Genomic DNA, 15,330 nt, shown 5'->3' on the forward strand with positions numbered 1-15,330 from the left:
CTGTGGTAGGTATCAAATACTCCTATTATCTTTTTGTATATTACAATGTTTCTGGTTTAAATTTAATGAAAGACAGAGGTATTTCTGAAGGGGAAAAATGCTTTCTTTGTGCTATATAGGAGGACTTTGCTATCAAAAAAATCATTTGAGATCCTGGTATGGGAAGTGTTTCCCGTTACAGTCAACAGTGGCAGCAGCCACCTCAGTAAGAATTCCAGGGAAAGTCTGAACACCAATATGTAGAAAGGATGACCTTCTGCCATGCTCCAGTGGAAATCATCACCTCAGCAAAGAAAATGTAGATGTCACTGACAGACACTTGGTAGTACTGTGGGGTTTTTAATTAGGTATAGTGCAATTGTTCCTATCGACTCCTTTTTGCCACAAAATATCACCAAGTATGTGATATATTTTTTATTAGAGTGGTTTCTTCACATTTGTTTGCCAGAAGAAAATCTTTATAGTGGTTGCATTTTTCCAATCTCCCAAACTATTTACACTGTAAAATGAGTGTACCACAGGAGACATGGTCAGCCCTTCTCTGCAGTGCAGCCAGGCTGTGCTGGTACATGGCATTTAAAAAGAAAAGCTTGGTAGTCCACATAAACCACACACTACATAATTTGCACCTCTTTTTACTTCTAAGACAACGTAAACAACAGAAGTGAGGGAAATAAAACATACCTCTCTGTGTGTCTGTTTTGCTGTTCTATTTCTTTTTAGTAGTTACTGTCTGTGTGCAACTACATAGTTATGTTCCTCTATGTTCACTGTAAAGTGAAGTGATGGCAGTGTGATAAATTCTTTGTTATCTTTTGTTTATTTTGTCATAAATTAGTAGGTCAGAGCACTAAAAAATTAAAACATTCTTGTATAGAATAATCTTCTAGAGCATTTCCAGTTTCAAAAATTACATTGTTAAAAGTTCAGGATGTACATGATCATTTGTTTTATTTCCAGAGCAAAAAGTGACTCAGTAGAAATCCCACCAACCTTACTACGTTATCCACTACTCATTTGGTTTAAATTCATCTGCCTTTTTTTTTTGTTTGCTTGTTTTTAATTTTAGCATTATCTTATGGACTGAATAATACTATAATTGTGTTCCCACTTGGTGAAATAATCATTGAATTTTGATATCAATTTGCTCATTCCTTTTTTAGGTCACATCCAGCCATTTAGAGGACTACTAAAAATTTTGCATGTTTTCCTGATACCTTTCTCTCTAGGTTCCATTCAACCATCTACTAAAATGTTTGCATGTTTCATCATTATATTTTTCCAGGTTTCACTTACCCATTTATCTCTCTACTAAACTTCCATTGCTCCACGTAAGTCACTCATTTACCATTTCCAAAGTGCAAAGTCCCCTTGATGGGACTGATGAACACTCTTTGAAAATCAGGTATGAAACTGAAGGCAACTGAATTTTAAACTAAATCTCAGACTGGTTAAACTGTGCTGAGGAAATTCAGCATAAACTAAAATGACTTGGCCAGTTGGTTGAGTTATTCTGTATTTATTTATGTACTATAAAGACAAGGGTATGCTCTTTGTGGTGATCTACCTCCTGCCTTAGCCCTGAACTTGTCCAGTGTGCAGCAGCACAGATAACCATTAAGGCATTCCAAAGCTGCAAAACAGCATCCCTTCCCTATTCACCACTCTGCCCCTATACACCTGCCATATCTCTCATGCCATCTCCTGTGGCCCTCAGTTGAATGAGAGAGGGAGATATAAAGAAAGAGTAATTAATTTATTTGCTCTGATATCTGATTAAATCAGTTTTGAGATCCTGCTCTAGTGGAGCCAATTCCAAAATTCCCCTGTTCAATTCTGTAGCACCAGGCTTTCTGACATCCAGCTTTCAAGTGTTCTTCCAAACAGCTAAAAAAGTAGAAAATACACAATATGAATTTGCCACTTCTGCTACACATTGTTTATCAACAATGTGGCTGATGACAGAATAGCAGCTTCCATATTTGTGTGGTAGATTTCAAGCCAAGGGAAAATGGAGGGTCAAAAATTCATTTCAGCAGTTCATATATAAATCAGTAGCTATTACTTATATTTTGACAGATTTTTCTATACTCTTACTGTATCACCAGTCAGAAATACAGATTGTTCATTCCTCCTACAAGACTCTACTCCTGATGGAGCTCCAAGAGGCCTGGTCCTCAGTTAATGTGAGGAAATAAACATAAAAATCCTATTTGATAATGAAAATATGCCATAGATGAATAGAAGCCAGGGGGAAAAAAATTAAAACCTCTGTAAAGTAATAATCCTATTGACCTGCTGTCAAATGAATTATTTTTTCATACCTACATTGCTCTTGTCATGCAGCAGACTGTTCAATACATTCCATTAAAAGTTTACTTGCAGAAGTAACAACAGTGATCTAGCAAGCACAGTTTACCCACATGGTCTGATGTTTTTGTGAATTCTGTTATCTTTAAATAGAATTTATTGCTAGCATAAGCAATCAATCATGACAGAAAGCCAAACAGTTATAGCTGGCAAATAATTTTTCATATTTGTCCAATAGTTGGTTCATTTCATCCTAAAATGCTGAGATAAGGGGAGTGATGGATTTATAGTTACCCATTTGTCAAAAGAATCCTACTGGCATGTATTGTTTTCATATTCTTTCCATTTTGCAGCACTTCCAATTCTGCTTTTGTTTGATGCTTCTGAAATGTTTGTGTTTGATTTGTGTTTGTGAAATGATAGATTACCTTGGAGAAACCCCAGCAATCCCTCTGCAAAACTAATAACTCCTTGGTTTTGCTTTCCAAATGCTTAAAGAAAATAGAAGTCAATCAGAATGTGCCTTTAATAATGTGATTATCATATATTATCACGTAGGGTGTGTCACACCAAGTGTTTTATGATGATTGACCTTATTTTTACTGATCTGATAGTATGTAATGTACCTGTTTAAGCCATCATCAACTACAATGGTGGCATTATTGACAGACTCAAAAGTACACTTTATACTTTCATGAAATATGGAGAAAGGTTTGTAGGGGAATTATTCAGCCTTGCATTCATTTAGTTGCTAGTACACGTTAAAACATCTGCTATGACTTTATCAAAGTGCTTTCACTGAAAAATCAGCATCTTCAATGTCTGCTTCTGCCATTGGAGGATATGGGCAGTGAGAACACTTCCACTAAATGAATTACATTTTTTTCTGTGAATAAGAAACAATTTTTGGAAGATGACACATTAATCCTCCATGTGTAGCCCTACCTTTTACAACTTACATAGTCCTTCTGAGGGGTTTTTAAAAAGAAGTTTTGAAGAAGTTTGATGAATCATTAAAAAGGAATGAGTAAATGTTATGGTTTAGTAGCTAAATTCTTTTAACAGACCCAAGTCTAATTTTTATGTTGGTTTTTGTTTTGGTTTTGTTTTTAATGAGGATTCTCTTTAACAATGAGGGTTGATATTTTCCTAAAGGTGCTTTTATTTAGCTTGTTTCCTCTACTTTGAAATGTTCTCCAGAAGAATTTCGGATATGGTATAAAAGACAAGTTATCTTTATATTACTTGTGTATTAAGTACTAAATATACCTAATCTATTCTAATCTTTCAAATAATGCATTGCTACTATTTTGGGGGGTTTTAGCATTAGGATTTTAAGGCATTAAGACTTTTTCCACCTTTTTTATGTCTGAGTTTTCTAATCAAAGATATGTAGGAGATTCTTGCCTTATTCTTTACCTTATTCTTTACCTTATTCTGTTTTTCTAATAACAGTGTTTCAGGTTTAATGCCAGCTTCATGGTTTTTTTCAGGCTTTGATTTATGTTAATATATAACTCAGTGTACTCTGGGAGATAACCTGGCTAACAATTTCTTGTAGTGATTTAATACCTGATGGCAGTCAGTTTTTTGTGTGATTAAAAGGAAAACACAGTGTGATGATACCAGTTCTGTCCTTATTTTAAATTATTCTCCTATAGAATGGGGAAAATGGGTTGTTTTTTCTTGCATTTAAAATTAATGTTCTAGTAGGGAAACTGTAAAGTATAAATACAGAGGACTATTTTTAACTGTTGCATACCTTGATTCAATGATGCTGAATGCATATATGGTGCACATTTTAATTGCAGACATGGACATCAGAGAAATGGCATCTTCCTCAGGTCAGATATGTGATTGACCTTCATTTCATTGTGGCTTTTCGTATTTACTGTGGATCACATCTCTAACAAACAGCAGCTTTCATATAAACTCATGATTTAATCATAGATCACAGACCACATCTCATTTTTTTTTCACTTGCTTGAAAAATTAAGGTTTACCATTTCAGCTACTGAATTATGCAAAGCTTTCTTCATCAGTTTGAAGCTTCCATTGCGAATGCTCCTGACTATTTAGATTTCTTTCCCTTTCTTTTGCAGGTTTTACATTTTCACATAGTTGTTATAAAGCAGATGATCGTCTGTGCTTTCAATTTCTTTATGTGCTTTTTTATTTGTATTTCTTTTCACAGATGAAGATGATACTTCAGTTAGTACTCCACCAGCAGGTTAGGACTGTGATAGTGCTTTGTGTGTATGTATGTATGTATGTATTTTTCTCTTGACTATGAATGAAGAAAGAGTCCAAACCATTAGACTGAACTCAAAACATACTGATTAATTTTTTTTTTAGAGTGCCCTACATTAAATTTATCTCTGTTCACAAGACCTTCATACCAGATAAATTCTTTTCCAGTCCTTTCTCGAGGTCTTTTGTAGAACTTCTGCCATTGGGAGGTAAAATATTGGTTAGCAGCTCTGACAGCAACTTGTCTTCTCTTTTCCTATCAACAAACATGGAATGCATTTTTAAGGCTAGTCTTGAGACTAAATTCCACAATTACAAATAAAATAGATGCCTTATGACTTCAAAACAAGTTTATCCACGTAAGTTGCCTCACCTTAAGCCATCTGATCTATAAGTTAATTTGAATGCACTGCTCCAAGCCATTGCTGCCCATCTGGCAGACAAAATGCTTTTAGTTATTGGCAGTAAAATGAAAGCAACAGCACAGAGGTCTATCATGATAAATGTGGCATGGGCAAAATTTCTCCATTTCTTGCCTAGTATGTTTTTTAAAATACACTGTGAATGAAACAGAGATTTTTGAACACTAGAGAATGGTTTTCATTTTTCAAATTATAAACATGCTCTTACTCATATTCACGCCCTAAATGATTATTTTTTCTTGAGTTCTTCCAAAGGAATTTGCATTATTAACTGAAGAGTTGAATGCTGTCTGTAAAGTTGGTAGCAGTGCATTTCTTTGCATTAATAAGACCTCACTGGCAAAAGCTAAATATATAAATGACATTCTTAATCACAAACCCCTAAAATGTAGCTATTCATCATTATTTTGCTCAACCTAGATAAATAAGTAGACTATTTAAACTATTTGAAGTACTGCCCCTCAGATACGTATTTAAGAACATAAATTCATCTGTTACCTGGAACTACACAAATCATTAAGAAAAACATCTTCATGGAACCCTTCTAAATATGAACTACTGAAAGGAAAATATTAAATGGGAATTAAACTAAACTAATTTACTTTTCTAAGAGAAAAGAGGGAAAGATTCCTGATTTTTTTTTTTTCTCAGCTGTTCATTTCCTTTGTCTGGCATATTAGTAGTTCCTCACAGGTATGGTCCTAAATATCTGGTCTAATCTTCTTGCATGAAGAGACAATTATCTTAAAATCCTGATGATCTGAGGTCAGTTAAGCTGTGAGCTCTGAGCTGGTATCATCTTAATTGCTCTTCCCTTTCAGATGGGATGTCTAAGCCAGCAGAAAGAAAAGATTCAGGTGAGACCTCCTGAAAACATGATGAAACAGTCCCAAATTTACATAATACCATTATTACCAATAATCTATTTCTTATTTTCATCATTTATACAATATAAAACCATAACTACTTCAATTTATTACTTTTCTTTTAGTATCAGAGCAAGTAGACTTCTAGGAACTAAACCAAGAATGAGAGAAAGCGCTGCTGCACAAGACAGGACACATATCATATTGTACACATACATACATACCTATCTATCTATATCTCTGTTTCTGTATAGATAGATACACAGCTATTCCCTTCCAGCCAACAGGGTAACAGTGGATTACCTGAATCCCACACACAAACCCCAGGAGATTGTAAGAGAATGGCTTCTTCTCACAGCTTAGTAGATTCATAACCTCTTTCTTCCTATCCTGGCAGGTAATGCATACTACACCCACTTTTGTGGTTTCAGGATTTGCAGCCTCTGGAACAAAATGAGCAGCAGGTACTTCAACCATGGTTACTGACCTGGCATAGCCGGCTATGCCAGCCCCTTGAGCCAACATCAAACCCACACTTTGTTCTGTTTGTTTAATATTAGGAAAATGTTAATATCTAAAGGTGATGATAATATTTAGGTGTTATTTTATGTGGTACCAAATTAATGACTCTATGTAAGCTTCTTCCATTTATTAATAACCTTTTTCCATCTCACCCTGTGGTGTGTTAGGTTTGTTACTGCACATGACCAGCTCCTGTACCAACCATTGTCAAATCATTGTGTTCACACCAGTAACTATCGATTATTTTTACAGTGTCTTCATATACTAGCATATTATACTGCCATAATGTAAACATCTAAATTATAAAGAGATTATATATAGATGTGCATCTATATATATGTGTGTGTTTTCATGTATGTCTGTGTATATGTTTTCATATAAATGTATATACATGTGTGTATGTATATACATGGATGCCTTCATGAGAACTGTTGTACAAGCAGGCTTATACAGAGCTGTTAGGCACACAACACACAATTCTCTCAAAGACTCAAAGGCAAAGATTTTATAGCAAAGCTATCTAGCATTTCTATACTGTTTTTTTTTCTTATTCCTAACAGTCTTTAGGATAATAAACCCATTTTGTTCGCCTTTTCCCATGGTGATAGTGACTTATCTTTCATTTGTCAATGTTGGAAATCTTTATGAGTTGAAAGCATTCAAACAGTGGTAATCTTTACATAGTAGAAAGACAACTGACCTCTGACAAATGAGTTTCTACAGAAAATACAGACCAGGGAAAGGAACTTCTAACTTTGAGACCAGGTTTTGACTGAGAAGCATTCTATGACTGGTTCCTCATTTATACTAATTATGAAACCAAAACCATAAGAGCACTGAATAAACTCTAAAAAGCTACTTTTGCTCCTGAAACAACTAGAGGGAACAAGAGAGATGCAACTCTCTTTAAAGAGACAGATGGCTTTGTTAATTACAACTGTACATTTCCATATTTGCACTGCTCTTCAGTACTACTACTACTACCATGGCAGCACTGGTTCACTCAGTTTCCCCTATGCACTGGCAATAACTCCTCAAAAAGAAGATGTGGCACCTGGACTTCACAAGTTCTCACTTGAAATATGAGACACATGCTTTGCCTCTCTGCAGAAAGGAAGCAAGAAACAGAATGCTCTCCCCATCTTTTCTGTTAGGATTCAGCTTTGACCAGAGTTTTGCATGTTTTCACCTGGGATATAACTGCACAGCACAAACCCAGAGCTGTTCAGAGGAGCGGAAAGACCAAAAACATGCAGCTGTGCTGGTACAGTTCTCAGTCCTGGGAAGATTAGTGCTTCTCTCAGTACCATTGTTCATTTTCAATTTGAAAAGCCCAGTCCCAGAAGAAAAGGTGCTGTGTCTGAAGATGTGACAAAAATATTTTCATCTGACAAACTGTTTTTCTGTAAAGTAATAGCGAATGCACATGGCAGGACATTGTATTGACTGATCTCCAAACTCTCTGCTTCCATCAAGGTAAAAGAGAACAAAGCTCAAAAGTAAGCTTCATCTCTGCCCTTTTTTCAGAGACTAGCAAAAGGAAAATCTAGCTTGTACAATTCTAACTGAGTTTGGTCTTGAAAGAGACCCACTGAAACTATGCATCATATGTGTTTCCTTGTCTGTTTAGCTGTTTGTGTTTTCAGAACCTCCATCTCTTCTGAAAAACAAAGAGCTGATCTTTGTGCATTTCCTCTGTAAAGCACTCATGGTTGAATGCTGGTGCCATTCGAGTTGCTCAGTACCCATCTTGGCTGATCAAGTTCCCTTTTCTTCCTCCCTGATAGCTGCATTTTCTGTCACCACAGAGGTAGCATTGTTGCAGGAACTGTACACAATGTGACAGCAAAGCAACGGATGTCAGTGTGAACAAAAATATACATATCTTACAGGACATCTGAGGAGAGGTAGTAGGGTTAGAGAGTTTAGTAAGTTCAGGTAAGTGTATTTTGGAGGGAATAAAAGACACTCAGATGACTGATGTGACATTCTCTCTCTCTCTCCATCTCAGTATGGTCCATTGGAGAAGGAGAAGATGCAGAAAAACGTGATGATGCCCAAAGATCCACTCTCTTTGTTGAAAAACCTCAGACTGGTACAGTTAGTGTTGGTAAGTACTTCAAAACAAAATCAAAAGCCACTCCCAGAAAGACAGAATGAGGCAGAGGCAGGAAGGAATGCAAAGTTCCTGTGACATTCAGCTTCTGCCTTCAGCTCTGCTTCCACTGATTTTCAGCTGGTTATGAATTCCACTCTCTGAAGGCAAAAAGAAGAGAATATATGAAGAGAAGCAAGACCTAATGGTTTACTTCAAGACAAGCTCAATATCTAATAGTTTACTGAGCACAATGCATAAGATACAGTTTCTGGAGCAAAGAGGCAGTTACTGTGATGCTGTTGCCTGTACTGTTATTGGTATGTCAGGAAGATCTACCAAAAGGCCTGCAGCTTAGAGATTGCTGGATCAACATTTTAACCCTACTGCTGTATGTAAATTAGCAGACTAAAAGAATCAGCCCTGTAGGAAGTCTGGTAAAGTGACCTCCACTGTAACCATTCTGGGGGATTTGCTCTGGACTAGCAGTGGCTTAGTCCAGTAGCCTATATAGCGCTATGGAATGGGTTGCCCGGGGAGGTGGTGGAGTCGCCGTCATTGAAGGTGTTCAGAAGGAGACTTGACGGGGTGCTTGGTGCCATGGGTTAGCTGTTTGGGTGGGTTGGATTGGTTGATGGGTTGGACACGATGATCTTGAAGGTCTCTTCCAACCTGGTTTGGTTTATTCTAATTCTAATGAGTTTATTCTAATTTTATTCTATACCTATTAGCAATTGGAACTCAGGTGCCAAACTCTTAGAGCACAACTTTGGTTTCAATTTCACTCCAGAGGATCCAGTAAAAGCACTGAGGAGACAAACTGTGTTGTGAACCAGAGCACAGTAAAAAACGGTGGTTAGGAGGTTCACCTGCAAAATGCATTCCTGAACCATACTATTATGGTATGCTGTCTGCACCCTAAGCAGGGTAGCAGCAATGATGATAAGTTCAGTAGAGACTACGTGATGTCTATTGTATACTTGGATACATAAAGATGTTGTGAGATATGTTGTAATTTTGCATGCCTATTTTTTTTCTCAGTTTCTGAGTAGAAAAAGAACATTTGAGGGTTTATTTGTCAGTGGGCAGTGTTGTTCTGAAACAGAGATAACTTTTACTATTCCAGAGTATATGGAATTAATGGTAGAAACACATTAAGAGCTCCATGTTTTCTTTGCCATAGTGGAGTTTATTCATGTTATAATTGCCTCATAGCCTAGGGACATTTGTGCTTTTTTTAAGCACACAAAATCAAATATTGGGATCAATTCACCCATGACAACACGGAGTTTTTTCTCTACTAATTTGTTGGGCTTCTCAGTGCCTTAAGATCCACACTGACATGGGCAGAGCACTTCCAAACCCCAAATAGTTTCTCTCTCTTACACTACAGTACTTTCATAGCCTATGTGACTCCCATCTGATTCTTAGTGTTGTGGCAGAGCTAGTACATGGAGAGTGGAAGGAGCAGTAGTAAAAGAAACTTGTACAGATGTGACTGAGCAACTGCATGTTCCTCAATGACTACATTATTATTTTTTTCTTTTTAAAAGGTGGGAATATTACCTTTATAGCCAAAGTAGAAGCCAAAGATCTTCTCCGAAAGCCAAATGTGAAGTGGTTTAAAGGAAAATGGATGGATTTGGCCAGTAAAGCAGGGAAGCACCTGCAGCTGAAAGAGTCCTTTGAGCGTCACACTAAGGTGGGTCTTTGGTTTTCCTTCTTACAGGGACAAAGCTCCAAAGAGAGTTTAAAGATTAGATTAAGAAAATAGGTAGAAATTCAGGAGCAGTGGATTCTAACCCTGGCTTCCCCATGCAGATTTCAGTGGTCTCTGACCTTGTGCAGAAGCAGACTTTCCTGCTCTGCCAGTGTGCAACAAACAGTGGTGAGGAAATAAAACTATTCCATTGCCATTCCTGGGTTCCAAATTCTTTCCAGAGCCCTTTATTCAAGTTGTTCCTTTCTCCTGGTTTAGGTATGAAAGACATATCTTTTAAATTCTCTTATGTGCAAATGTATTCTTCACATGAATGAAAAATGTTGTTTGATTTTTAGATTCACACATTTGAGATGCATATCATTCAAGCCAAGTTAAACTATGCAGGGAACTATCGCTGTGAAGTTTCTTATAAGGACAAGTTTGATAGTTGCTCTTTTGACCTTGAAGTCACTGGTAAGTTTTCCACTTGTGTCTGTAAAGCCTTATGAAGATTTCTTTTCTTTTTTTCTCCCTTCTTTTTCTTTTTAACCTGAAATGCCATTTTTGTTCAGAAATGTTAAATGAAGTAATGCTTAAAGTGAACATTTTTAGCATTGAGCTCAGAGAATCTTCTTAAGTGTCTGCAATTTATTTTTTAAATGACCATTGGGATAGATAGCATGTGAGACATTCATCCAAAAATAAGCTGGCAGATAAAACTAGTATTCAAATCAAATGCTGATACATGAGACTGGGATCTAGGTTTAGGGCTATTCAGAGAGTGAGGCTTCATCTGGCAACATCTGAGCAGAGGATATCGAGTGGTCTTGAACCCTGGTCTGGCATGGTATGATCACTCTACAGAAAGCTATTTCTTCCACTCTTCATCAAAATAAAGAACAGCACAATGTGGAGAGTATTGGAAAGTCATGCCTTCATTTGCTTCTGTGCTGTAAAAGACCTTACTCTGGCAAACATTAACTCACAGGATTATCTTTTCCTTCGAGAGCACTTCTGCCAGCACAACAACATAGACATACTTGCATGATCAGACTGAGAAAGATGTCTTCTGAAATGCCAGGGCCAGCAGTCAGTGGACAAAATAGTTGTTCACCCTCATAAACAATGCCTACCAAACAGCCTAGACCAGACTGGTCATTCATGGGTCAGAAGAGCGTGATCACAGTTAAGAGGACCATCCATTCACTACCCATGGATCAGAACCATTACATTTATTTCAAAGTGTCACAGATGAGCAATTCGCACAAGGGGGATTCATACCTGCACCAAGAATCAACACAAGACTGTAGCTGTCTCTTTCCTCTGATGCTGAGCATACAAAGCACAAGATGCAAGCAGGAGAGAAAGCATAGGGAATCGGAGGACAAAAAGGCCAGAGCCTGTGTATGGGCAGAAAGACAATCAGAGATAAACATCACCAAGACAGAGTTGCTATGCAGAACTGTAGAAAGTAGTTTAGAGAAATTAAGGTTAACACTGACTAGCTTTGCAATTAAGGCAAGTCAATGCCAAAGAAGCAGTAGAAACTGGTCACTTAGCAGGAAACTGATCAAATCTCATATGATGAATTACACTGATTTCCCAAATTGCATTAATTTGAAATGATGTTCTTAATTCCTGTATTACTGTCATTTCGTAGAATCTTCCCAAGCTGCTCCATCCATTGACATCAGATCTGCTTTCAAAAGAAGGTAACTGGAAACAGTGATCCTATGAAGCTTCTCAGTAACGGATGCTGGTAGCATGCACAGAACTCACATCAGTTTGGGCAAAAAAAATTGTATCAAGCACGTTAAAAAATGATTTTAAAAAAATTAAAGAAGTGGGGTTTAGGGTAGTTGGTAGTGGGTAGATTGAAGTAGTAAAAAACACAAAGACAGTAAATATGATGTTAAATACTCTGCCGTGACATTAAAGTGTTATTGATTTCCAGGAAGATGGAATATTTAAGATGATTAAATGTGTGTTTCTTTAGAGGTTTTGAAAAATCTATTTTATTCACTAGAATACTCTACTGCATGTTTCCTGAAAATTGTCAGCTACACCATGAAATTTTTCTGGTCTCCATCCTGTACTAATTAAATCAGAGAGGAAATTCACGCTGATTCCAAGAAAACAGAAGCTGGTTTTATGTTATCTTACAGTAAGAAAGTGAGTCTTAAGACCATCATTATGGAAAAACTACAAATAATATCTTGCAGAGGAGATAAAATAAAACACCATGTCTTAAGTTTTACAACCTTTGTGATGACATAGCAATTCAAATCAGAATAGATATCACTTTTGTATGGTATAGAGAAAATTGTCTTACAAGAACAGAAATAATCAGAATGAAAATGTTTTACAAACAGAAAATTAATGCAGTTTGTTGATTTACATATGCAAACAAAGTTGTGATTTAGAAATCACTGCTTTTACTTAGAAGGATTTGCTTTAAAGAGTAAATATAAAAGATGTGGAAGCCCCATCCCTGGGGATTTTTAAGGCCAGGCTGGATGTGGCTCTGAGCAATCTGATCTAGTGTCAGGTGTCCCTGCCTATGGCACGGGGGTTGGAACCAGATGATCCTTGAGGTTCCTTCCAACCCTAACAATTCTGTGATGCTATGAGTCTATGTTACATTCAAGGTGCACTACTTTCTTGAGCACACTTTTGAAATACTGCAATAGCTATTCTACTCAAGCAGATGAGGACATCTGATTATTTTCTGGGTTTTTTTTAAAGTAATATCTCATATGCAAAATCTGAGAAGAAAAATCATCATCAGTTGATTTAACATATGCAGGATTTTGCCCCTTTTAGAGATACTAAGGACAATTCTTTTGTCTGTAAGCACTTTACAATAAGAACTTACTTCTCAAGATGACATTATAGAAAGAAATGCACCTTCACAGGACTGTGATTCTAGATGTAAAAATATACCATGTACTGTTTCTTCTTTTTTCAAAAACTGTTTTCTTCCTTCATTTACAGAAAGGTTGAATCTTATGTGTCATGCTTTGCAGCTGAATTTGATACAGCTATGCAGTTAGAAGCACCACCCAACAATGCAAATCTTTGTTTTACATTCATGTCAAAAGATCAGCACAAGCCCTTTGTTTTTATGCCCATGCACTATGAAAATTAAAAACAAAGCTGGTTGTGCTCACATTTATTTTGTGTTAGTGAAATCTAACACAAACCTTGGCAAATTTATGTATGCAGTTGCAAAAATTTGTCATCAAAGTGTAACAACAAGCAATACAAACCTTTGTGTTATTTTTCACAACTGCCTAAGGAAACATAATTTGTGTGAAAAAGAATACAAGTTTGTGTTGATTATGTGCCACCATTTGTGTGTCTGGACAGTGTTGAGTATATAAGATGCGGTAGAGCGTTTGCAATGTGTGTTGTCTAAGTCTTCTTGTATTAAACAAAGATTTGATCTCTTTCTATTAATAACAGCGGTGAAGGACAAGAGGATGCAGGAGAACTTGACTTTAGTGGTCTCCTGAAACGTAGGTGAGAACCAAGTGATGAAGTGAGCAGGTGTGGATTGCAAACCGTTAGGTTCGCACACAGAGTCAGGTGTAGCATTAATAGCTTCTTAAGAATTTGCTGACCTTCCTCTTTTTTCTTTTCATGTTTCTAACTATTCTTCTCACAGTGCCCTATGTGGATGTTCAGTTAATTGTACCTTTAAGGGTGCAGAAAAGAAACCTCAGATTTGAACGCATTGCGGGCAAAAGCGAGCCACAACATAAAGAGACAACTAACATTTAGTTTACTTGCCATTTGTTTGGTGTTTGCATGAAGGGTAGAGGGGAACTACTTCCTACACAGGGATGAGCAGTTTAGAAAATTGAGCCTGGTGCAAAAGTAAAAGACTGAAAGGGTTAAATTTAAGTACATATTAATTTCATTTCATAAGCATCCTGATATGAAAAAATCATATAATATGCTTTCATACCATAGACAGAGGTATTATTTCTTTGTAGCTTTTTATTCCACAGCAATAGTGTTTTATTCAATTTCCACAGCAAATTCCACAGCAAATAGTGTTTTATTCAATTTAAATGCTGTGATAGAGAAAAGTTTGGGCATGTTTCTCTTGTTTGGCTTGGCCATCCAATGTCTTCATAGTTAAAACTCTTGCTAATTCAGATCTTAAGCTCAGTTTAGCCTTTTAACAGGTTAAGACAAGATGGTTAATTTGTCATTTAAAAAAAATTATCACACAAATTCTATATGCCATGGAAATAAATGGCAACTGACCACAGATAAGTGGAACTAGAGCCTTTATCTTATCTACCACTTACTCTGAAAGAGGAACTGCCAATATGCAGTATTAATTATACAGAAAGCTCCCAATGGGCTCATGGGTTATGATGCTAAGGACAGTATTCAAAGAACTAAAGCACACAGTAATGGCTGAACCAATTCATATCCACCAGGACTTTGATTTTTTTTATCTTCTCATCCCTAATTAGGATCTTCAGTTTGACTTTTTATGATACTAATACAACTTAATACAACAGTTCTCACACCTGCCTGTGCAGTGTTTAACGAACAACATGAGAGTGGCATGTAAGAGGTCTTGGTGGGTTTGTGGAAAAAAGAAATGTGATTTAAGAGCCATTATCACTTCACTAGCAAGTATCTCATGTGTTTTGTATGATAAATATTGTATAGCCATATAAACAGAGTATACTTACTGTGTGATTAATGGGCAAAGCAAACTTTAGTATGGTTACCAAGGAAAGAGCTTGAAGTTTTCACCTGTGGTGCATAATTCTTGAAACAGGTTTTGTTTTTTACAAATCCTAAATGCATAGAATCTGTATACTGCCTATTTGCTAATCTCATACTGATCTTGCAGGAAGACAAACCAGTCCTTATCACAGTAAGCCACTCTGAGACTGGTTCTGCTTCATGAATGCAATGGATCAGTAATGGCATGACATTTCAAAAGGCACAAGATCTCCAAAACACTCAAGCATTTAGGTCCTTTTTTTAAAGTACATCTTTCAATGAAATGCACACTTTGGTGGAAAAGACCTGAAGGTGATTTTGTGAAGATACCCGTTTCCTTGAGAAATACCAAGCATTGTTTGCTCACTACTCACAGCAGAAACTGCTGTGGTCTCAGAACAAAGTTTGCTT

General features: G+C 36.6%; 1 protein-coding gene across 14 annotated transcripts in view; it reads left to right on the forward strand.

Annotated features, from left to right (window-relative positions):
* The window catches only part of MYBPC1 (myosin binding protein C1), a 76,682-nt gene that overhangs the window by 25,519 nt on the left and 35,833 nt on the right, over positions 1–15,330 (forward strand). For 9 of the 14 annotated variants that reach the window (XR_010987800.1, XR_010987801.1, XM_068142232.1 and 6 more), the window contains exons 4-11: positions 4,122–4,154; positions 4,505–4,540; positions 5,804–5,839; positions 8,382–8,480; positions 10,019–10,167; positions 10,524–10,641; positions 11,828–11,879; positions 13,633–13,689. Coding sequence is in view for 12 of the 14 variants with exons in the window: in XM_068142232.1 (XP_067998333.1) it covers positions 4,122–4,154; positions 4,505–4,540; positions 5,804–5,839; positions 8,382–8,480; positions 10,019–10,167; positions 10,524–10,641; positions 11,828–11,879; positions 13,633–13,689 (580 nt within the window). In the remaining 2 variants the exon portion in view is untranslated. The remainder of the gene's footprint in view (positions 1–4,121; positions 4,155–4,504; positions 4,541–5,803; positions 5,840–8,381; positions 8,481–10,018; positions 10,168–10,523; positions 10,642–11,827; positions 11,880–13,632; positions 13,690–15,330) is intronic. The other 5 variants (XM_068142236.1, XM_068142243.1, XM_068142242.1 and 2 more) reach the window with 3 other exon arrangements.

The sequence above is a fragment of the Melanerpes formicivorus genome, unplaced genomic scaffold (assembly GCF_026170545.1).
Source record: "Melanerpes formicivorus ecotype bairdi unplaced genomic scaffold, bMelFor1.0.p_v2 SCAF_8, whole genome shotgun sequence".
Taxonomy (NCBI): domain Eukaryota; kingdom Metazoa; phylum Chordata; class Aves; order Piciformes; family Picidae; genus Melanerpes; species Melanerpes formicivorus.